Below are 24,407 nucleotides of genomic sequence, written 5' to 3' on the forward strand. Positions count from 1 at the left end.
TGCTGATAATAATTTAAAAAATGTTTGCATTAAATGTGTATTCTGGCATTATTTTGCCTGTGAGAATGTATGAATGAAATATTCGTCAATAAATACAAGTAACTCGAATGATTAGTTTTTTAGTTTGTGTCCATGTAAAAATTCACTGCAAAATATGTGTACAGAACAAAACTGACTATATATAAATAAATATATACAACTCGTCTAAACATCAAACCAACAATGTTAGATCTGTAAATTTGCTTTCGCATATATATATATATATATATATACAACTCGTCTAAACATCAACCCAACAATGTTAGACCTGTAAATTTGCTTTCGCAAATTTTTGGTTCTTCCCTCGCCGGGATTCGAACCCATGCTACTGTGATATCGTGACACCAAATCGCCTGCACTGCAGCCGTCCTATATATATATATATATAACATTGGAACGCGTGTGGTTTAATTATAATTAAAACTGAATAAAACACAAAGTATAACACTGCTGTATAATTGAATATTGGTAGGAAAATATTGGCAAGGAATTGTTAATTGAAAATGTCTCGGTCCTAAATGTGCTTGAATCTAGTTGTACGGTATTCCTGTAATGTAAATAGTTATCAAAGGTACAAGGATTATAATTCAATACGCCAGACGCGCGTTTCGTCTACATAGGACTCATCAGTGACGCTCACATCAAAATATGTTTAAAGCCGAACAAGTACAAAGTTGAAGAGCATTGAGGATCCAAATTTAAAAAAAAAGTTGTGCCAAATACGGCTTAGGTAATAGTGTCATTTTAGTGTTATATTTAACTTTGCCATACAAGTGTGAGTTTTGGCTAGCCACAAAACCAGGTTCAATCTACTATTTTTTTCTTAAATGCCCTGTACCTAGACAGGAAAATGGCAGTTGTTATCTTATAGTTTGTTTCTGTGAGTGTTGCATTACCGTTTGTTTTTGTTCACTTTAGTGTGTCTGTTGTTGTATAGTTGTTTTCCTCTTGTAGTTGATTTGTTTCCTACGGTTTTAGTTTGTACTCCGAATGTTTTTTTCTCTCAATCAATTTATTACTTCCGAACAGCGGTACACTACTGTTGCTTTATTTATACAAGTTTAAACATTCTGGAGTAGTTTTTTGCCCATGTCAAGTACATTAATAGTATCTTAATATTAGAAGATAATATTCCAAATGTCAGTCCACGAATTTTCTGCTTCTTTAAAACTCAATTTGATTTTGAACACATACACGTTTTAGTACAATGTTTTTATGAACAAATAAAAAAATAATAATAAAACAAACGTTTTTTTTTCCTTTTGAAAATACAAAACGAAACTCTTATAACGAATAATTGTAATCTCTTTGGTTGACTGTTATGGATTAACCGTTTCACAGATGATATCAGATATGTTCCTTATGTCGTAAGTACAATACATTTCCCTTTTCACGAATGTGACCTACCGAATCAGACTATTTACCGGATTTGTAATAACATAAACAACAAGATGGGTGACACATATGGAGCAGAATCTACGTACCCTTCCGAAGCACCTGAGATCACCCCAGTTTTTGGATGTATTCGTGTTGCTAAGTCTTTAGTTTTCTATGTTGTGTGTTCTGTACTATTATTTGTCTGTTTGCTTTTTTATTTTAAGCCATGGCCTTGTCAGTTTATTTTCAATCTATGAGCTTGGCTGTCCCTCTAATATCTTTCGTCCCTTTTTTAAAGGGATAATACAGATCTAATCTAAAGTATGATTTTTTTGTTTAATCATTTATGAATGTGAAATTGTGAAACATAAATTTGCTTTTAGCAGCCAATATAGTTCAATTTTGTCAAATTAAGTTAAGAATTGATGACTTTTTGTTTTGACTTTACCTCGGAGTACAGTATTTTTGTGATTTTCCTTTTTAGCTCACCGGGCCCGAAGGGCCAAGTGAGCTTTTCCCATCACTTGACGTCCGTCGTCTGTCGTCCGTCGTCCAGCGTTAACTATTACAAAAATCTTCTCCTCTGAAACTACTGGGCCAAATCAAACCAAACTTGGCCAAAATCATCATTGATGTATCTAGTTTAAAAATTGTGTTTTTTACCCGGCCAACCAACCAAGATGGCCGCCATGGCTAAAAGTAGAACATAGGGGTAAAATGCAGTTTTTGGCTTATAACTCAAAAACCAAAGCATTTAGAGCAAATCTGACATGGGGGTTAAATTGTTTATCAGGTCAAGATCTATCTGCTCTGAAATTTTCAGATAAATCAGACCACCCATTGATGGGTTGCTGCCCCTAAATTGGTAATTTTAAGGAAATTTTACTGTTTTTGGTTATTATCTTGAATAGTATTATAGATTGAGATAAACTGTAAACAGCAATAATGTTCAGCAAAGTAAGATTTACAAATAAGTCAACAGGACGAAAATGGTCAGTTGACCCCTTTAGGAGTTATTGCCCTTTATAGTCAATTTTGAACAATTTTTCGTAAATCTTAGTTAACTTAAATTTTATCGAATATAGCCAGAATTATTATTAGGCTATCTAGTTTAAAATTGTGTTTTGTGACTGGGCAAACCAACAAAGATGGCCGCCATGGCTAAAAAAAGAACATAGGGGTAAAATGCAGTTTTTGGCTTATAACTCAAAAACCATAGCATTTAGAGCAAATCTGACATGGGGTTAAATTTTTAATCATGTACAGTAATTTAAGACTCAAAAATAAGTCAAAATGACCAAAATGGTCAATTGACCTCCTAAGAAGTTATTGTCCTATATAAACAATTTTTAACAATTTTCTTAAAATTTGTAAATTTTTACTTACATTTTCCACTGAAACTACACGGACAAGTTCATTATAGATAGAGATAATTTTAAGCAGCAAGAATGTCCAGTAAAGTAAGATGTACAAACACATCACAATCACCTAAACACAACTTTCTCATGAACTGTCTGCTTTCTTTGTTTAATTCACATATACCAAGGTGAGCGACACAGGCTCTTTAGGGCCTCTAGTTTCAAAATCTAAATGTTCTCTTTTAAGTATCTCTTATAATGAAACATGTATTTTTACCGATAACTTTAGAAATAGAATAATATGGTTATAAGAAGATGGAAAAGAAACTAATTGTCAAATAAAAACTATATGTAGAAGAAAACAGACAACACCACTATAGAAAATAAGGAAAAAACAGAAAAGAAAACCAGTTGTCTGCAAAACATTATACAGCAAATAAAGAATGAGAAAACCGAAGCAAGAAAAATGCGGATGAACAGAGGTGCACAAGATGGGTAAGAACATCCTCATTTACCAGTGACTGAGAGTTTTTAATACTGTAAGTGAAATTTCTATATGCGGGATCTGTTTCCAATCCAATTGTCTTTAGCAATAACACGTCTTCTTTCCTCGATCTGAACATTACCAATTGATGAAATCTATCACTCGAATGTAACCGTGATATTATCAACAAGACGGATGCCACTTGTAGAAACGAAAAAAATAAAGCTGAGCTTCACAGTTCACCTAATGTTTTTGGTTAGGATCATGTTGCTTAATGTGTTTTTTGTGTAGTGATTGTTTCTCTTTTTATCTTTGGCTATAATTGTTTATTTGTTTTCTTCGATATGATACTTGATTGTCCCTTTTATGCTCCTTTTTTCTAAGTTGTTTCAGATATGTTTCTTTGTGTTTTTATCAGCTTTCCTCACACATTGTTGTCAATATAATGAAATTTTATGCAACTGTCATACAAGTGAGAGGTGTAGCTAGGTACAAAATCAAGTATAATCCACCATTTTCTAGATTAGGAAATACCTGTATCGAGTCAGTAATGTGACATTTTTTTTCAAGCGTTTTATTGTTTGAGATTTTGTTAGGGAACTTTTTGTTTTGCATTTTCCTTGGAGTTCAGTAGTTTGATATTTTACTTTAGATATTTCTTTATCTCGGTCGATACCACTGTGGTAGTTTGCAAATCCCTCTCTCTTGTAAAACAACCCCATTTATAACACACTCTTGCTGAAAAATTGTCTGTATGATACCAACATAACTCATGTTTCCAATGCAATTCAATTATAGCATATCGTAGGAAATATTGTATGGCAACATTTGATAAGTAGTGGTACAAAGTACGATTTGAAACTACACGCCCTGTGGGTCCTGGTGAAATACCTGCCTTTTTACATAAAACCACTAAGTTTCAGGGCCTTGTCCAAGCTTCTACCAGTTCCCGTCAAAGCGTATAGGACATAAAATGTTCACTTTTTTTTTCTCGAAAAAGAACATACAAAATGGAATTCATTTGAGAACATTTAGAATTCCTTATATGAACGTTGAACTACTTTACCACAAACCATTTATCTTACTATTTATAAAGAATAAAGTTTGGGATACACACATATTTTCCCCATTATCTGATTATAAGCACGCCTGGGAATCGTTGACAATAAGGAAGTTTTGTAATGGTTCTTAGTTAAATTATCGAATTGACCATAGCGAAGAAACAAAGAGACAGGTGTCAAGATAATGTCTGCTCTTTTGTATTGATATGACATATCAATATGTAGTTTATAAACGTTAACGAAACATTGAAAATTTAATTTAAAATATCGAAACTCTAACATTTCCACCCTTCAGGCATTGGTTGTTTTATTCACATTTGCACAATTTTTCTGAACTATCGCATATTTTTACTTCTCATCAACTTCGTATTTGATGTGGTCTCTTTAGACCAGAGCGCAATTGCTGAGTCTTTTGTAGCCATTGCCAAACAGGCACCTAGCGTGCTATATTATCAGCCTTTTATCATTGTTCAGTTCAGATAGGTCTTTTTTAACACTTTATAAAAAACAGAGAATGTCATACGATGTTAATACATTGGTGTATCAAAGATGCAGATAAATACAGAAAATCATATATAATGTTTAACATCATAGTTTTATCATTCAGGGCATCTATTTTTGATCTATTATTGGCAATCAGTGTCAGCTCTTTTTTTTTTGTTCCAGATTTAAACATCAATCTTAATAGAACTGGCATTGTATAATTGTTGACCTATATAGAGATGGTTATGCAACTTTGATTAGGATTTTAATATGCAAATTGTTTAGAAGAATACTAGCGGTTCTAAAACAACTGTCGTCGTAGTTGTGTTTGCAGTAGATACCCTGTGGCTGATCCAGACATTTTCACAAAGGGACACTCACTGCCTAGTTACTCTTCATTGTTACCCTATATAATCAACCTAATATTTTCACACAAAAAGGTGGCCCAGGCCCATTGTCCCCTTAAATTCTCTTGAGGGGTAATACCATCATTGATTTCCATTATAAGTCTTTGTTAAATTTGCCCTTTTCCAAAAGCAAAGTGTGCCGAACTTATCTATGGTTCAAATAAGATATACTTGGCATGAGTGAAGTTTTATCCTGTTCAGTACTATTTTATAAATAACATATAGCTGAGAGGGTGATAGAGCAGATTGGTACCCCGAGAAAACATTGTCAACCGCGGCGAAGCCAAGGTTGACAATGCCTTTTCGAGGGGTTCCAATCTGCTCTATCGCCCTCTCAGCTATGTGTTATTTAATTTATTATACTGAATGTTCTGTTATTACTGTCGATTTTTTAAAATTCAAAGTAATAAACTGTGACATCTTGTACATAACCATCCGTATTTAATAAAGCGCACACTTGCTCAAACGTCTCCGTGAAGGGTGATAGAGTATTTGTCATAGGATAGTGTCGTATTGAATAAAGCGCACACTTGATCAAGCGTCTCTGTGAAGGGTGATAGAGTATTTGTCATAGGATAGAGTCGTATTTAATAAAGCGCACATTTGATCAAGCGTCTCTATGAAGGGTAATAGAGTAAATTGACACCCTCGTATTAGGCAATCAAAATCTGGCATTTTGACTTGAAGTATAATAAAACAAAATAAATGTCACATAATATTTCATTACATATAAGAATATAACCATCACTGCAGGTTAACGAATCAAATTTCCCCCTTTTTAACCTGTGAACAAGCTTTAGAAACCATGTAACCTCAAGTTTCCAAACTATTCCACAAAAACCCCGAAATAATTTTGTTTCGGTGCTTTCAAATATCCAAGGTCTTCAACTTTTTACCTGCTTGGCTTTATAACTCTTTTGATCTGAGCTTCACTGATGAGTCTTATGTAGGCGAAGCGCGCGTCTGGCGTATTAAATTATAATCATTGTACATTTGATAACTATTTGTTTATGACATAGAAATGTTTTACTGCATTGAAATGTAGGACTAATTACCTACAACTGTCAAATTCAAGGAAATATTTTTTCGACCTATTTACATATGCAACCGGATGTGATTTTGTGGTAAACATCTTTATACCCAACCGTAATTATTATCTGTCTTTGAACAGATGTTTATGAAGTGAAGGTAAAAAGTAAATATCTTATGTCACTACAATTGTGTGAAAATATGAAAGAAAAGTCTTATGTCACAAGATCAGGCTTCAGTCACACATTTCATAAAAGACAGGGTTATCAATTAAACTATGGTGCTCTGTTCTTTATTAAATTGCTGTAAGAAAAATGATAAAAAGACGAAGGACTCCACCTTCCATCTTTTCCTGATAGGGACAATTTGAAAATTTGAGTCTGGAGTCACATAGGGAGTTTTTCGTGTATACTCTGTCGACGCATCGGATTCACTCCTTTATGCAATTTCTCATTCCTGAGATTTGACCATCAGTAAACTTTTGATGCCTATTATAGTCGATTGATCTCAAGTTAGCTAATAACATGTTTACCGTTTTAGGATTATAAGTTTTGCTTCAATAAAGTGTATATACAAAACCGCACAATCCTGAATCAAAGCAGACGAGACAAGTGCACGTTGCATACATTTTATGTACTTGTAAATCATTATTGGTTACCTTTAATTGTAACATTATTTCTATCAAAGTATTAGAAATATATGCACTACTTAAACTGTATACTTTAAGATAAAGTTAATCAACTATTGATCTTCTAAATAATTGCTTAGTTGAATATTACAAGAAAAAGTTTGTATATCCATCACTTTATAGGTCAGCAATTATACATTTTAGAAATGCCTGTTCTTGTAAAGTTGATGTTTTAAACCTGAAACAGAAGATAGATCTGACACTGATTGTCATTAAAAGATCATAAATCGTTTATGATTCAATCTCCTGCAAGAGTTGCATATCTAATTGCAAGATATAGTATTGGTATGCAGCGTTATAAATTCCCTGGTAATAAAACGCTATTAAACATGATATATGTTGTTGCATGATTAAACGTTCAGTGCAATTGAATTTACGTCAATAAGAAAATAATTATTGCTTTCAGTGACTAAACCTGTCTACAGAGACTGGAATTAAGATGCAAAGTGTCTCAGCATAAACAAATGGGATGCAATGCTTTTCTTCTATATGCTATAGACTAAACAAAAAACTTCCTTAATGTAATAACAACATAAAGAGTCATTGACTTTACCGACATGTCTGATACTATTATGTATATTTAAGATTGTTCACGAGAATTGAAAACATCTTATTTTGTGTGTCATACTTAAAATCATTATCCTTAATATAGAGGAATTTGAGTTACACACTCAAGCCATTTCCATACCTTAGGAAGGCGCACTGAAAATATAAAAAAATATCGGTTATGCCTTTATATTTTTATAAGGAAAAGGATTGAGGTCCGAATTAAAAAAAAATATTCCAGACAGTTACGTTAGATAGTAAATGATTTCATTTGCTTGCGCACAACATGTGAAATGATCTACAGCTGATTTGTTCTACACAAAATTTTGAAAGGTCAAATACAAATTAGAAGAATAGAATAAATAAAAAAAACCATCAGAAACAAAAAGGTATGAATGGAACAACCAAAGTCTTCTAATGTAAACTTGCCTGATTCGATTGCCATACGGCATGTATTGTTAATGCTTAACAAAAAGGTAAAACATACTTCACAAAGAACACAAGTGTGATGCAGTATCATATTGACAGCATATATAGTGATTTTAAGGTAGTTTTTGTTGATAAATTGTCGGCATCCGTATAGGAACGAACTGTGCGCAACTTCTTACTGACCTATTTTTATTTTCATATGAGTCGGATTTACCTTTTAACACTCAAAACAAGAACACTAAAAGACTGGTCATTAAATTTCACATTCATTATTAGATATTGATGAGGTTCTTCCCATTCAAAACAATCCAAACTTTTCTGTTATGGTTTCATGAATATATTCCCCAGAACTAGAAAAAAACAAACAGACACGGCTTCCTACATCCATTTTTAGACTTCTATATACCTCGAAATTAACATCTCAGTTCCAGTACTCAAACGAGACGATTCAAATTTTAAAATTATCAATTTCCTCACACCTTGGTACCAATATACCAACTTCACCTGCATATGGGATATATATTTTCCAACTTTATATTCATGAGTTTGCAGCTGCTACTCATACTCTATAAAACGTCTCCAGTGTCTGAGCAGAAAGTTGATGAACCGGGGGTAGGACTTAGTTTTACTAATGTGCTTTGTTTCTATGCCCTTTTAGGGCTTCTTTGGTACATATTTGTTTGATTTAATGTACTTAACATAATCTTGCATGCGGTGACAATAAGTGACATTTTTACACACTGTGTCTGGTTTTTTTTTCACAGATCGTTCACAAACTAGGGGTGATCTCATAGGCTCCGGAAGGGAAAACAGATCCTGCTCCACATGTGGCACCCATCGTGTTGCTCATGTTATTACAAACCCTGTAAATAGTTCAATTCGTAGGGCACATTCGTGGTAAAAAGGGAAGTAGATACGACATATTTGATATCATCTGTGAAACTTTACAATAACTCGTGATGGTGTCTGTAAAGTTTTCGAAGGGATGATTTCAACTTCACCTATTTGAACTCTGGGCTTAAGAGATTTTTTGTGAGCAACAACTCTCTTTCAAGAAAATCATGATAGGAAATATAAGCCCGGGAATATCGTATCAATTTGGGGATTTATACTCCGTATGCAGGCGCTGCTAGAATGTTGCTACATAGAAATGGAAGTTCACAATTGGGCAGTTTGACAATAACTTTGATTGCTGATAAAGTAGATGTTTTATAGAAAGAGGTTTCTTGCACTTGCAAGACCTATAACTATACCTCTGTTGTATTGGATACATAAACTGCATAAGTGTTGTAAGGCCACTTATGCAGTTTATGTATCCAATACAGTGATATAAATAAACTCATAAAAGATACTAAGATTAAATTTGATATTTTTGCAAGACGCACATTTCGTCAATAACAGAATGCCTAAAGAATTCATAATTTTTTTCCAAATACAGCTTAAATCATCTATTCCTGAGGTAGAAAAGCCTAAGTATTTCTAACGTTCTGAATTTTTGTAAACAGTTAATTTATAAATATGACCATATCAATGATAATTCATGTCAGCCCAGAAGTTGTTCTTTTTTTTTGTATTTGGCAAAACCTCTCGAAATATTGGGTTTTAATGCACTTCAACTTTTGGCCTGTTTACGTTTTTGATTCGAGTGTCATTGATGAGTCTTTTGTAGACGAAACCCGCTTCTGGTGTACAAAATTTGAAACCTAGTATCTATGGGGATTTTATTTCATCCGTCTTTGCTGCAGAAGCTAATGCAATAATGATGACCTTGCAATTAATTGCTTCTTCAGACAATTCAATATTGATTATATGTTCTGAATCAGTTTCATGTCTTTGAGCTATACAAAATGCCAATCTAAAAACCCGTTAATATTTGAATATCTGTACATTATCGGATATTTAAGTATACCTTTTCGTTGGTGCCAAGCCATTTTGGCATTCACTGAAACATAGTTGCAGATCAAGAAACTTAAACTTGTCCCGAATGAACTAATATCTAAATGTGATATTTTGTAAACTGATTTTTTATCAAGTATTAGAAGACATGTTTTTAATTTATGGTTAAATGCCTGTAGTAAAATTTGATAAATTCCATGAAATAAAATTAGTTAACGATAAACCTCAGGTAGTTTAATTTTATTGTGTAGCAAAATATCAGTGTGTTATTGCTAGATGCCGAATTGGTCGTGTTATTGTAACACAATAGTATCTTAAAAAAACACCACAAATACAGCGTAAGTGTAACCGTTGTAATTGCAAATACACACGAAAACATGTTGTAACTGACTGTCCGAATTTTTCGAGTTTCAATGTTTATAATAAAATTTAATTTATCAAATATTAGTCCAAGCTTTACAATCTTTGTTTTTGAATTCAAATATATTTCAAAATCTGAATTTGTGGTACGAATTGTTTTTTTTAAACAGTTTTTATATCCCTTTTTATATAAACAAGTAATTTTGTTTTAGTGTAATGTACCATTGTCTGAATGTTAAAACAACACAGTTTGTGTTGAATTCATATTAAAATAAGCTCTCATCGATACATGTTTGTTCACTTAAAAATAAAAATAATGTCAACACTAAAAAAATCACAAAAATACTCCGCAGTAAATTTAAAATGGAAAGTTTCTTATTGAATGGCAAAATCAAAAGCTCAAACACATCAAACAAATGGATACAAATGCATGTTCCAGACTTGGTACAATAATTTTCTTATGTAGAAAATGTTGGATTACACCTTTTTGTTTTAAAACTAGCTAAACCTCTCACTTGTATGACAAAGTTTAACAAGGGAGAAACCAAGAATTGAACTTTCTGTTGAGTGTTCCAGCACACAAAAAATAGTTCGTATACAGGTTAAACGTTTTTTAAAGGGCACAAGGTACGATATATATAACAAAATCTTAAGAATTATTTTGTTTAATCATTAAAAAAACTTTTAGCAGCCAGTTAGGCCTAATTGAATACGTATGCATGTGAACTTTAATCAAGCCTTAGCTAGAAATGAATAACGCATGTATTGTGTGTTTTTGGTTGTTTAAAGGAAAAGAATAAAAGTGAAACTTGTGAAATCATTTCATTGACTGATTCGATCCACAAAAACATTATTTCTATAGAGGTAAAATCGATGATTATCAATTTTTTTTAATCTATAAAATAAATTAAACAGACCTAATGAAATCCAATTGCACGAGGACGCTTTCTATTTCTATCTATATTTATGTTTATATTGCTTATATAACCATCAGAGGTCTTCGGATGTCATCTCGATAGTTAATTCAATGTCGTCAAAACAAAAATACACACGAAACGAATTATATATCAGTTGAAACTTGACAAACGTCAAACTGTCATATGTCTTGCTAATAAACACACATTGAACTTGATTGCATTTTATACTTGAAAAAAAAAATGTTTTTTGTTTTATTTTGACGAACTTCTTCTGATTTATCCGTATCGGAAGTATCATTTCTGATAATGTCAACACAACGTCGCTACTTTTTATGCAACATAAAACCATAAGGTGTAAACATATAATGGTCCTATATATTACTTAGGTTAATTAATTATATATTACCTCTTTGTAATAAAAGATATAGAAATAACGATATTAACTACTTTAAAGTTTTCAATATTCTGTGGAAGTCTTTGATGAAATACGTTCCATTGAAAGACAGTTTGTTGTCGTTGACAGTCGTGGTAGTTCCCTCCAGGCAACACGGCATTATATCACAATCTAGTAAAAACATAAATTGTCACAATTTGATCAAATTGTTTTTCGATAAATCTTGATGTCACTTTATCTGTTATGCTAAACATTCCTTTTACAGTAATAAAACTTTTAATAACAACACTAATGGGATATGCACAAATACGATTATAGCTATTAATTTTTTGCTTGATGATATTTATGTACAATATTACAACAAAATATAATATCGTCAAGTTTCAGGTATTCTAATTGCTCATTTTCTTTAAATCTAAAGGTTAAACTTTGCTTCTTAGGATATAAAAATAAAAAAACACACTGATAGACTTATAGATGTCAGTTAATTCCTTTTATTATGTGTAATAATAGTAGAAGATATTCCTTTTATTTATGAAACATGGTATCGGTTTTTCTGAATATCTTGTATATGTACAACGTAAATTCTTTTAGTTTTGTCTGATATGTTTTTGCATAAATATTTCCAAAGAAGCTTTTAAATTATTTTAAATACAAATTTAGACCATTTTCCAAATTGACCTTTAAAAAACCTTTCATCAATTCAAAAGGAAAACTAAAAGACATTTATAGGCTATCATACAATTTTCACTAAGAACATATACTTAGATATAAATGCAAGTCGGGGAGAGGGTTCACAAGTGTACCAAACTAAAAACAACATGTGATCAATAACAAAATAAACCACCTTATTGATGTCCATTTAAACACAAAATGTGTGAATTTTATTCGATTCAGAATTCTTTTTTCGTTAGCAAGATTTTTTTATGAAATAAAGATTGGACTCATTTCTCAGTTTAGAATGAGCAGTGTTTGTGTCGAATGTTTTAAAAGAAGGGTAAAGATTATATGTAATCAAAAGATCTTTGGAATGTATAACTATAATGAGTTTATTTAATATACGAAGAATAAACTGATACTATATATGGTATAATTCCAATGAATAAATTTAAACACAATTGATTGAAAAAATAAATAAAACACCTCACAATGTACATCTTAGCTTCCCCATTTAACATCAACACAAGGAAATCTTAATCTAATTTACCATTGTTTTCAATCGATATGATACACAGGTGTAACATAATTCTTATGTGTATCCAACGAATTATTTCCTCTTCCTCACAATTTTCTTTTGTGTGTTAAGTTTCCGTATTTAAAGAATAAGAGTTGAGACTGTTTTTGAAAGTTTTCATCTTTTAAATTTTGCTATAAGTATTACTGGTTAGATACTAGACAAGAAATAGTAATACCAGTAAGGATATGCTGCAGTTTAAGTTTACAGGTGATATGCTGTGGTAAGTACCAACACTTATTAAAATTAGAAGATGTGGTATGATTGCCAATGAGACAACTTTCCACCGGAGACAAAATGACTATGAATTTTAAGAAATATAAGTCATCGTACGGCCTTCATCATGAGACAACCCATTCCACAAAATCAGAATCAAAAAGATTAATGTAAACAAAGGCAACAGTAGTGTGCCAGTGTTCAAAAGTCATAAATCGATTGAGAGGAAACAAATCCGGGTTACAAACTAAATCCTTGGAAACACATCATCAATAAAAGGAAAACAAAGGAACAAATGGAACACCGAAGTGCAACAAAACAAATGTCAATATACAGAAAAACGAACTATTTGATAACAACTGCCATATTACTGACTTGGAATAAAACGTTTTAGAAAAAAAGTGGGTTGAACATGGTTTAATGTCTAGCCAAACCTTTAACTTTATGACAATGTTAAAACGTATCGCTAAAATGACAACACAACGTGACAGAAATACAACAAAAGACTCTCAAGATCATTCATCACAGAAAAACACACAAATAAATAATATAGGACAATTCAACCGAGAAAACTAACGGCCTGATTTATACAGTCTTTGAATTTTCTACGCTTTACACTCCTATTTGCCCAATTGTAAGATTGACTTCACCATTTCATTAAACCGAACTTGCTTTCTATAAAAATGGAAATCGTAGATACAAATTTCTTGTTTTTGGTTATAATCAATCTCATTTTTTAGAGTACCACACTGATTCTATCAGGGAAAAAACACCATAAAAATCAGGATGCGATATGCAATATTTAAAGCTAAAGTTGACAATATAAGTTGTGTCAGTGTTTTAAGTGCAAACGTTTTCAGCACACTAAAATCAGTTTAATATGTCAATATCAGTAAACTTTTTAATTCAAAATTAGATAGCAATTCAATAATAAATATAAAAGCAAAACGCGGACTTACACAGGACCTCAATTATATATATATACAGATGTTCAAACTTCTACTAATATGGTAAGCATTTAATAAAAAGGACAGCAATATTATACTCATAAAAAATAAACAAGTTATTTAAATTTATTATTTAGTTTTTAATACTATTAATTCATTCACACAATTTCCTGATCATATCTTTTTTTTTTCAGAAATGAAAGAATTATTAAAAAATCTTGTGGATGCTGTATGTGTGCTTCCTTTAACCGCCGGTAAACAGTCGACAAATGACAATACCGGAGATGATGGTGCTTCAGCTGGACTTGATGGTACTGTTACTGGACCAGTTTTGTGTATCACAGCTTTGGCAATTCTTTGTCAAATATTTTCCCTTAGCTCCAATGGCTTACATCCATCACACAACAGTGTACTGACATTAATGACCGTTTTTGTTTTCCTCAGCGTAGTATCCTGCATTGCAATATCAATTTATTCGCAGGCAAGACCAGACGTGCGAAGAAACACACATGACTGGAATATTAGCATTGCTCTTGAAATCCGATTTTACTGGTTGTTTAGCTTAGCTTGTCTGACTTATGCCATTATAAACTTATGTTTTCATATTGAATGCTTTCATATAAATCACCAGCGTGTAAATGCTTCCATATCAATCGCCACTGATATAGGATTCTTTCTATTTTATTTATTTCAGACAGGATTTTTTACTCGATACCTTCATTATAGATTTGAGCATCGTATTGGTGTTTACTATGGATTATTAATAATAGTTGTAACAAATCTTTCCATATTTTGTCGTGAATTTGCTATCCTTTATCACGACCCACTGTCACACTCACACTGGAATTCTACGGTAACGGATAACTGTCACAACATGTCAGTTAGCACATATGTAATCCTTAAGAAATCGAAGCCTTTTTTGCACCCAGCTCTCTTCGAATATTCATTACTAACAATGATATTTCTTTCTAAAGTTTGGCCAAGGGAATCTTGTAGCGACGACATTCAAAGAGCTTCGGGAGGTTACGAAAATGTTTATGAGAGTATTGACTGCGGAGAATCGAGCCAGTTAGTACAGAGACAACGAGATTCAAATCAAACAGATGTCATCCTTTTGAGTTTGAATACAACTTCCAGCAACGATATTGACAGGCGAACCCGGAAGTTTATTAGTATATCTTTGGCTGTCATTATAAATATGCCAGCAGTAGTTTTACATATACTTAACATTATAAATGAAGAATCAATTACGGAATTTGCCTCTACAATTTACAATATAGTCCAACAATTCGTCATCTTGTATCTAAATTTAAGATGTTTCTATATGATGAAAAGCCAGTGCGAGCTTCGATTTCGTGAAATACGCAGAGAACTCTACACAAGTAGAGTAAATCAGTACATTCTCCTTCTTAGTTCATTTGGTATTATGTCCTTTTACACAGTGGTATTATATGCTAGAATATCAAGTCTGAGCAAGGTCGAATCAGATACTGATAAAATGAAAATATTGCTTGATATCAGTCGTATGGTTTCCACATATCTTCAAACAGTATTTATTCTGCAAATGAAGCATTACCAAAGGACTATGAACATTGATTCCGTCAGGTCTATCGAATATTTGTGTCTATTTCTTGCAGTTGACAATTTATGTTCATGGGCAATCAATACCTTCATTGACTCTGACACTGTTTTAATACATGATGTACCTTTCAAATTCTTCGGACAAGAAAAATGGTCTCATTTGTTCAGATTTTGGTATCCATTTATTATATTTTATCGTTTTAAATGCTTTGTTGTATTTTACAGCTTCTATCATTTGTTAAAATTATAAACACACATATTATGTTAAAACTGTACTTGTCTGCATTTCACTATGTTATATGGTAATATATGTTAGCAAATTTTGTTGAATGTTTATGTACAAAATCTTATATGTTCCTTTACAGCAAAAATAGATTCATAGAAGCATGTGTACTAGAAACAAAATGACAAGCGGGATCGACCCTGCTTAGCTGAAAGTTATTTGGTCTTTTTTACTTTTTGTTTAACTCAAGCGGCACTGATGAGTCATTTGTACACGAAACGCGCGTCTGGCGCAAATACAAAATTCCAATCCTAGTATTAATTATGAGCTTATTTTAATAATTTTTAAGACAGAAATCAAATAAATTGTTGCAATATTGAGTCAATAGGAATAAGATACACTTCCGTTGACCCATGGCATTTTGCCTTTTTTGCTTTCAATACTCGCGATGGTATTGTGCATTCTATAACGGTAGAAGACAGTTATTCTTATTTCTAGAAAAAATGTTTCTTGTGTATAAAATAAAATCAATATTAGATTTTAAATGTAAGAATTATATGTATGAGCATAAATTGAGAGCAGTCGTTATCAAAATTATTCAAAGTGCTCAGTCATATCTGATAATTCACATATGTTTTTCAATGCATGCGTTCTGTCAACTATATGATTTATATAATTTTTTTGTCTGGATAATGACCGCAACATATTAACCCCTACAGAAAGAAGCAATAAAGACAAACCGTAAGAATATATGTAGATAATAATAAGCAAAAAATTCAAAAACAAAAAGTCCAAGGTATATTCCCAAAAAACCATACCCAAGTCACTGATGAGTCGTTTGTAGACGAAACGCGCAACTGGGGTACACGATTTTAATCCTAGTCTATATGTTATGACGAGTTTATCCATATAAGCTGACCTTTTTCAATGAAAAAGTAAAATAACAAAAATACTAAACTCTGAGGAAATTTCAAAACGTAAGCTAATCAAAAGGGCAAAATCAAAAGCTTAAACACATCAAACGAATGGATAACTACTGTTATAATCTTGAATTGGTACATGCATTTTCTTATTTAGAAAATAGTGGAGTATAACCTGGTTATAAAGCTAGCTAAACCTCTCTCTGTATGACAGTCGCATAAACTTCAATTATGATGTACTGACAACAATGTGTGAAATATAAAACATACATCACAGGTATATATGTCAAACATAGGGATACATCAGTCAACATTCTTTCATAATCTTTATCAATATAAAACAAACAAATATGGCAACAAAATATCCACAAAAGGCATATAGACAAAGCGCATAAGCAAAAACAAAATACAAAATAAAAATTGCACGTTACGTGATTTATAAGTACAAATGAATACTACTAAAAATATTAGCAGTAAAAGTAATAATATACAAAGACAAATGAAAGAACACTATATTAAGATGATTTACAATTTCAGTGTCAAGAATCAACGTATATTATTTGTGTTGTTGATACGGAATAATTTTCTATAAGTTCTTCCGATGAACTTTCGAAGAAAAATTATGAGACGTTCTTTGACATAACCCTGGTTAATTAACTTTCTGCTCAGACACTGATGACGTTTTACAAAGTTTGAGTAGTAGCCGCAAGCTCTGGAATATCGAATGAGTTTGTAAATGCATATCCAATATGTAGTTGAAGTTTGGTATATTACTACTAAGGTGGAGGAAATTGATAATTTCAAAATGAAAGTGGTCTCATTTTTCACAGATTTTTGTACTGAGATGACTTCAAGGTATAAATCTTAAAAGGATACAGAGGAGTAAGTGTATGGTGTTTTTTTAATTTCTAGTTCTGGAGGATATTTTCCTATATGCATGATATGTATACATTCAAAAGGTATTTATACATCTAACATCGGCATTTTGTAAACAAGATAAGCAAAGCAGTTCACAGATTAAATATGATTCGGGTTTAAGGTACTGTACTCTAACTAAACTTTTTTTTTTATCTTTTTATAATTAGCAAAATCTTGTTGTCGATTTTATAGGTTCAAACTATTAAAAACATAATTGAGAAAGTTTAAAAACTTAAAACAAACTTAAAGAAATTTTGTTTTCCGAGATCCAAGTAGAGTTAAAGGTTAAACATCTTAAAAGTAGTATGTCCCAAAATTCTCAAGAACATCTATATGTGAAGCACGTCAATTCTTGTATGATATATGAATAAACCCAGTTGTTAATTTTTGTTAAAGCTTTGATGAAGTGTTCTGTTGTCTTGAATTAGTTTGGAAATTAATTATGGTGTGTGCGCTTGACCATAAATGAATACCTTATGGCGAGTCAAGATGTCATCGGTTAGTGCTTTTTTTATGTATGCATATCTCGATTCCACTATTTGTTTGCCTATTTATGCATCATTGATTCTTGTTTGTCCATATATAGTAAAAAATACCGAACTTCAATAGAAATATAAAACGGAAAGTCAAATGAATAAATCTACAGCTCCAAAATACGATGGTACATAAAATGTCATATTTCTTAATTGGTAGAGATGCAGATTGTATGAAAGCAACAATGTCTACAGTTATTTTTTAAATAGTCAAACAAATGTTTCGAGGTTATCCTCTTCCTATGTATAAAGGGGGATAATTCAATAGTTATTTACGGAAGTTCTACTATAGTTATAACATTGAAACGCCAATTGTTTTAGTTCGTTTTTATTGAAACGGGTAAAAATTGCATGAGTATTGAAATAGGGTATTCATTTCATTACCGAAATAAGCTCTCCTTACGTTCCTATGGTGTCTATAATTACAATTATCCATATTAAAAAAAGAGAAAATTAGTTTTTCATACACCCATAGAAACTTTTTCAGAACAAATTTCTACCTTTGTTTTTTCCCCAAGCTAGATGTAAATATTTGATGCCTGATAATAATGTGTGGTTACAGAAGTATTTTTCATCTTGGTATATGACCCATATTGTTTGTTTGTACCATTTATCAATTTTATATGATCCCAATTGGAACATATGCGCTATATAACAATGGAGTGAAAATAAATGAAATGAGGGAATGAATATCTTGGAGCAAATTTAAGATTCCACAACCTGGACTTAGTATACCTGATAAACTCACATATGCACAAAAGCAGCACAAATGAACGCAATATTTATTTTAATAAAATCAGAACGTGATAAAAGAAAAAGTGAAAAAACAGAGTTGTTCCTCTTAGATTGATTGTCGGTACAATTTTAGTATAACATGTTAATCACAGAAATAAGATAAATAAATTCTCCTAATAACTATTACACAATATATCGCAGAAACCATGTTTCACAATTTTAACCCAGGTATCATCTTTTAATATTGAATGATCGTAGGACAACATTTATTTCCCGTAAATTGTAATCTTTATAATGTTTAGGTCTAAAATATCTTAACTGACTTGATATATTTATAGCTTCTGACGATATGTTGTGGTATTCCTATTCTTAAAACGATTACTTTAGAAATTTTGCATGTAAATAGACTCATCATAGAAACCAGGATTAAGTTTTGTATTTATGCTAGCCGCGCGTTTCGTGTATTCAAGACTCATCAGCAAGGCTCGAGGCTCGAATCCCAAAAAGATAGAAAGGCTAAATAAAGTACGAAATGAAGAGCATAATTGGCCATGGCCTCAAATTTGAAGGAGAATTATTTACAAATTCAATTTTCTACGTCTTTGTAGTTAACATTACCAATTAGAAATTACGGACATACCGGAGCCAGTGTTTTTTTTAGAGATGTATAAATGAGACGAACCAAATCATATATTATAGTTAATGCATCCCGCATTCCAAATGCAATCGTAGAACCACACATAGTACGACTGGTAGTTAGCCTACATCACTGTATGCCTTTGAGAGTAGGGAAGTTGTAGAGTCAATTCCCTGCAGGGTAAAATCACTAGCTGAAAGAAAAAAAAAATTTGGTGCCTCTCCGTAAAGTGCACGGCAATCTGAAGAAACAGCGAATATGTGTCCCCTTTGAATCATAATAATGTTACAGTGTATAGACGCAACGTCAGATATTGCTACCATTTAGTGTAACAGAAAAATGACTTTTAATTGGAAAGGCGCACTATCTAATTCTTCCTGCTTTTCTTTTTGGGTAAATGTAAAATATAACACACAAGTATAAATTCAATGAGAATCCAAGCCAATATTAATTTTATAATTAAAATAGGATATTCAATTGAATTGCTAGTAATTATGTGTTTTTGGAGGAATATTGCTGCATTATATATTCAACCCGAGTATGATTTTATTCAGGCAGTGACATACAATAGCTTATAGTTATGATACTGAAGTTTTCTTACTTCTGATCGTCTTATAGATGTGTATTTTTGTAATGTGTGCATCAACTCGTTTTGTTGAAAGCAGGACATTTATATTTGATTATATAGATAAACCTGTAATCTTAATGCTATTTGGTGTACCATCTTCAACTTTAAAAGTACTTTTTATTGGTATAGTTATCAAAGCCGAAAAATAATCTTCACGAAATCAAATCTCTGTTTTTTTGGCCGTAAAATTTTTGTGAAGGCATGAAAGTTTAACTTGGACATTTCCGCAAGACATTGCAAATTTATTGTTTTGTATTGAATATGCAGCTCAATTTATTTTTCAGTTCGAATGTCGGGAGCTTACACTTAGTACAAAACGATCGTGCTTTTAGTTTAATAAATTATCTGTCAAAATTTTATTTTTGAGCTGAAATGTTTCAAGTTTCCAAATCAAATTTCCGATGGGACATTTCCGTACATTATATTTTTTGGAAAATATGTATGCAAATTTTAAATGGAGACAACCATGTTAACCAATACTGAAAAATATCACGTCATAGAATGTTCATGCAAAATTTCTAAGAGTTGCGTGAACATTTCGCGAATTGTTCGAGTTTAATGTTTCGAGTTTGTTACATGGGACAACGCCAAGTAAACGTTTTTTCGGATAATCTGTGTCTTCCAAAGGCTATGAATATTATACTTTTATTCTTTCTCTATCATAATATGAAAAGAATTGATCTTTATTTTCATGTTTAATTTGAAAAATGTATTTCAGCATTTCTAAAAAAAAAATCCCGTGAATTATTTACTTAACGCTATTTTTCGTGGTAGTAGCAATATCTAACGTTGCGTCATAACATATTACCTTGTGAACGTACATATGAAAAATCCTCCCCAGGGTGACGGTTATGAACAAATTCGGGTGCATATTCATAAAATACCAATAACAGCAATTCGTGCATTCATAGTGGTTTATATTTCGGACAATATGCCAAGAGAAAAAATGTTGATTTGCCTACAAGCAGAAATCTGTAAATAGAAAAAAAGAACTAACGAATAAACAAAGATCAAATACAAACAAACAAAAAACCAACCCCAAAATAGTTCGATACCATTTGTCATGTTTCATTTCCAAATTTTGTAAATAAAGTTATTAACCAACATGGAAAAAAGTATTTTTATTATCTATTATATGTATCCCGCTGGTAAAAGTTCGAATTTATTTCTCGTTTTCAACACATAGTTAGTTTAATTGTTCCATTTTGTTTGGGTCTCAAAACGTTACACAATTCTTAATCACCTTTATGGCAGAAATTTGTATTTTTATAGAGATGTTTAATACAATGAAAATGGAATGAAAGAAATTTAAGTGATTATATTCCTATGAATTGTTGCTGTAACTGTTTTTATGAAATGTTATACGGCTCACAGGTGTACTTGTCAACGCAATATATAAATGTACATTAAATAAAAAAAAAAAAACGTTTCCTTGTGTTCAAGTTTTTTCCCGAATTATTTTAATTCATGCACTTATAGACAATAGTGATGAAAACATTAACAGAAAGAGTACTTAATACTCATCACTATTGTCTATAAGTGAAATTTGTTTATTTGTATAATCATAGTTCTAATAGATTTTGTTTACCTTCATAGCAAATCTTTCTTTTCAATATGACTATCGTGTAGCTTTAAGGGTTGTGATGCTTTGCATGTATACATAGGACATTAACATGAGATGCAAAAAGTTTTCCTTTAAAAAAAATTAAACTGTTTATTTTTATCACAATATTTTCAGGTTCGAAGTTGGATAACCAACCATCTTGATATTGCTCATGATTACAATGTATCAGATTAATACAAAAAAAAAGCTGACATTAGCAGTTTGAATAATTCCATATCACGTTTTTTTTTTATTAAACCTGCGTAAATAATCCTTATAGTTCATGGCCATGGTAATTTACTAAAAACAACTTAAAAATGCAAGAAGTCACGTCTTCACTGTACGTCTTGAACCTCATTTCTTCCAAAAGATCGAGCGACAATTTGAAAGAATATCTTCGAAAATATAGTTTTTATGAAGCTTAACCTTTGTTTTGTAACTAACTTCATTAGCATTTTATCCTTATTTTGGATTACACCAACAGGTTTTAAACATGATCTGTCATTTGAAATTACAATAGTAATGTATACTATTGCATACCTTGGTAACAGAACACAAGCTGTCTTAATATATAAAAATATGTTGCTTTAAAACGGGTACACTTACAGACGGAGTACCCACACACGTATTTGATATCATATTTCATTAATATCTACTAACATGTAAAAATGATAAGACATTATTATGCTTAAAATGTGTTATCTTTAAAAAGAAATCAACACATCAGTTTTCATGAAATACGACACAATTGAAGAATTATATTACTTAATGCAAAAAGCATATTTAACAAACAAATCACATACTTATACAGTCGGAAACCAGGTTGAAATAGAACAAAAGAATCGAAGCTCTTTGTTAGAGAAGTCGATAAATGTTTATTGTATTGTTTACTATAGTGACAACATTTTTAAAAGTTGATAGAAACAAACAAAATTGCAATTTTCTTCTCAATTACGAAGTGTTTTATTTTAAAAACACTATTTGCATAAGTTTGCAATTTATCTAGTACATAGTTAAACAGAAAAAATAGATATCAAGTCGACGACATGGGTATCTTTCAAGTTGGATGAAAAAAATGCATAACCTCCGATTTAAAAAAAAATACCACGGACGGAAAACATATCAATCTATTAGTTCAGTAATTTTCGTGTCTGCCCTTCCATTATGTGACTGAAGAAAAAATTCCGAAAAAATGGGTAACAAATGTATCGAAAAGAGAAAATCGAGTGCACCTTTTTATGTTAGGGCGTGTTTGAGTTGAATATTTTGTCTTGATATCGTACAAAGTAAGAATATTTCATACATCGTCTCGCTTCAGATTCTATCATTTTTATATATTAAAGCTACAGGTTGACTTTATAACACAAAAAAATCACAGTACTAAAAGATGAAATATATGGGTCAAGTGAAATACCTATCTAATAAGTCACAAAAACAACAGAGAAAGTGGGTTCAAATAGCTATTTTTTACTGAAATTACTTGACGACAGTCTTTCAAGTTGGATGATGAAAATGCATATATTCGAAAAATTATAGTTTTTTGTGTGTGATAACTAGAGTTTATAGTCTTCCCACACTAACAAAATCTAGTCTGCCCTTCCACGAAATATTTAATCAGAATTTTTTTAAATGTTTATGAATTTTCGAAAATTCCACCTGACAACCGATCAGACAATTGTTTTAAGTTGAATCAATGCAGACAAGATTATTAACTGATGCTCACTAGCTAGTTGATACATTTGTCTTTAAAAATACAACTGACATATAAGGATCGTAATGGTTCAATGTGGATAAGTTTATCGGTTTCCAAGAGCAAAATTGGTAGCGCGTCATCCCTACAATGGCTTCCGCTTCTACGATTGTGAAAACGAACTGGCGTAATGGGGAGATAATTGTGACGAAGAAGAATCCTGATTGTATCTTTATGTGAATCGTATTGAAATAATAATCGTCTTATACTAGTTGTAGTTTATCTAACAACAATATAAGTGTGAAGCAAAAATCTAGAGAGACAAAGCATTAACTCTTTGGGTTTAGCTATTATAAAACAAGGTTCAGTCCACCATTTTTGTCTTTATAATAAAACATCTATAAAAAGTCAGGAATATGACAATTGTTATCCATTCGTTTGATAAGTTTGGGCTTATTATATTGCCATTTGATTTGGAATTTTTGCTTTTAAACTTTGCACGGAATACAGTATTTTTGCGATTTTACTTTTGACAAAGATATCTCGCTAAGATTCGCCTTTTTACAATATAAACATTTAAGCCCTAAAGTCATATAATTTTGCAACTTTGAAAGATGATTCTTGTCTACTTGACGTCAAATGTAATGATATTCCCATCAACGAACGAAGTCGAAAAAAAACCCATAAAAACATACTTATTATACATTGTGAATATTTCCACCCTTATAAGACACTAATCAGTTCAACAAGAATAAGCCAGTCATAAATTCTAGAACTATTAGATATCCTTTAGCAAGGAAATCATTTATTGACAACCCAACCTTAATCTAAGAAAAGATCCATTCGGGGAACCTCATATTTATAGAAATAAAATCGTTTTTGACGTTTTGTTGTGACATATGTTTCAATTATTAATAGAAGTGAAGCTATTGGAGGCATGCATATGACATTTTCCGTGGTCTAGAGACCGTATAAAGAAGGCAAAATTCCACAGAACAACCCAGAAAAATAGCGAAATAAAAAGATAAGTGCACATTTAGCAGCTTATATATACAATCGAGTTTGAGCTAGAAA

General features: G+C 31.5%; 1 protein-coding gene across 1 annotated transcript; it reads left to right on the plus strand.

The window, feature by feature from the left end:
- The first annotated feature begins 14,061 nt into the window (after positions 1–14,061).
- Positions 14,062–15,729, plus strand: LOC134727214 (uncharacterized). Its single transcript, XM_063591595.1, has one exon. It carries the CDS (start codon positions 14,062–14,064, stop codon positions 15,694–15,696), a length of 1,635 nt encoding a protein of 544 aa, XP_063447665.1. The 3' UTR covers positions 15,697–15,729.
- Positions 15,730–24,407: the final 8,678 nt, after the last annotated feature.

The sequence above is a fragment of the Mytilus trossulus genome, chromosome 7, assembly GCF_036588685.1.
Source record: "Mytilus trossulus isolate FHL-02 chromosome 7, PNRI_Mtr1.1.1.hap1, whole genome shotgun sequence".
In the NCBI taxonomy this organism is placed as follows: Eukaryota; Metazoa; Mollusca; class Bivalvia; order Mytilida; family Mytilidae; genus Mytilus; species Mytilus trossulus.

What these genes read in the sequence shown, in the direction of transcription:
- LOC134727214 (XM_063591595.1), top strand. Translation starts at nt 14,062, where the DNA reads ATGAAAGAATTATTAAAAAATCTTGTGGATGCTGTATGTGTGCTTCCT.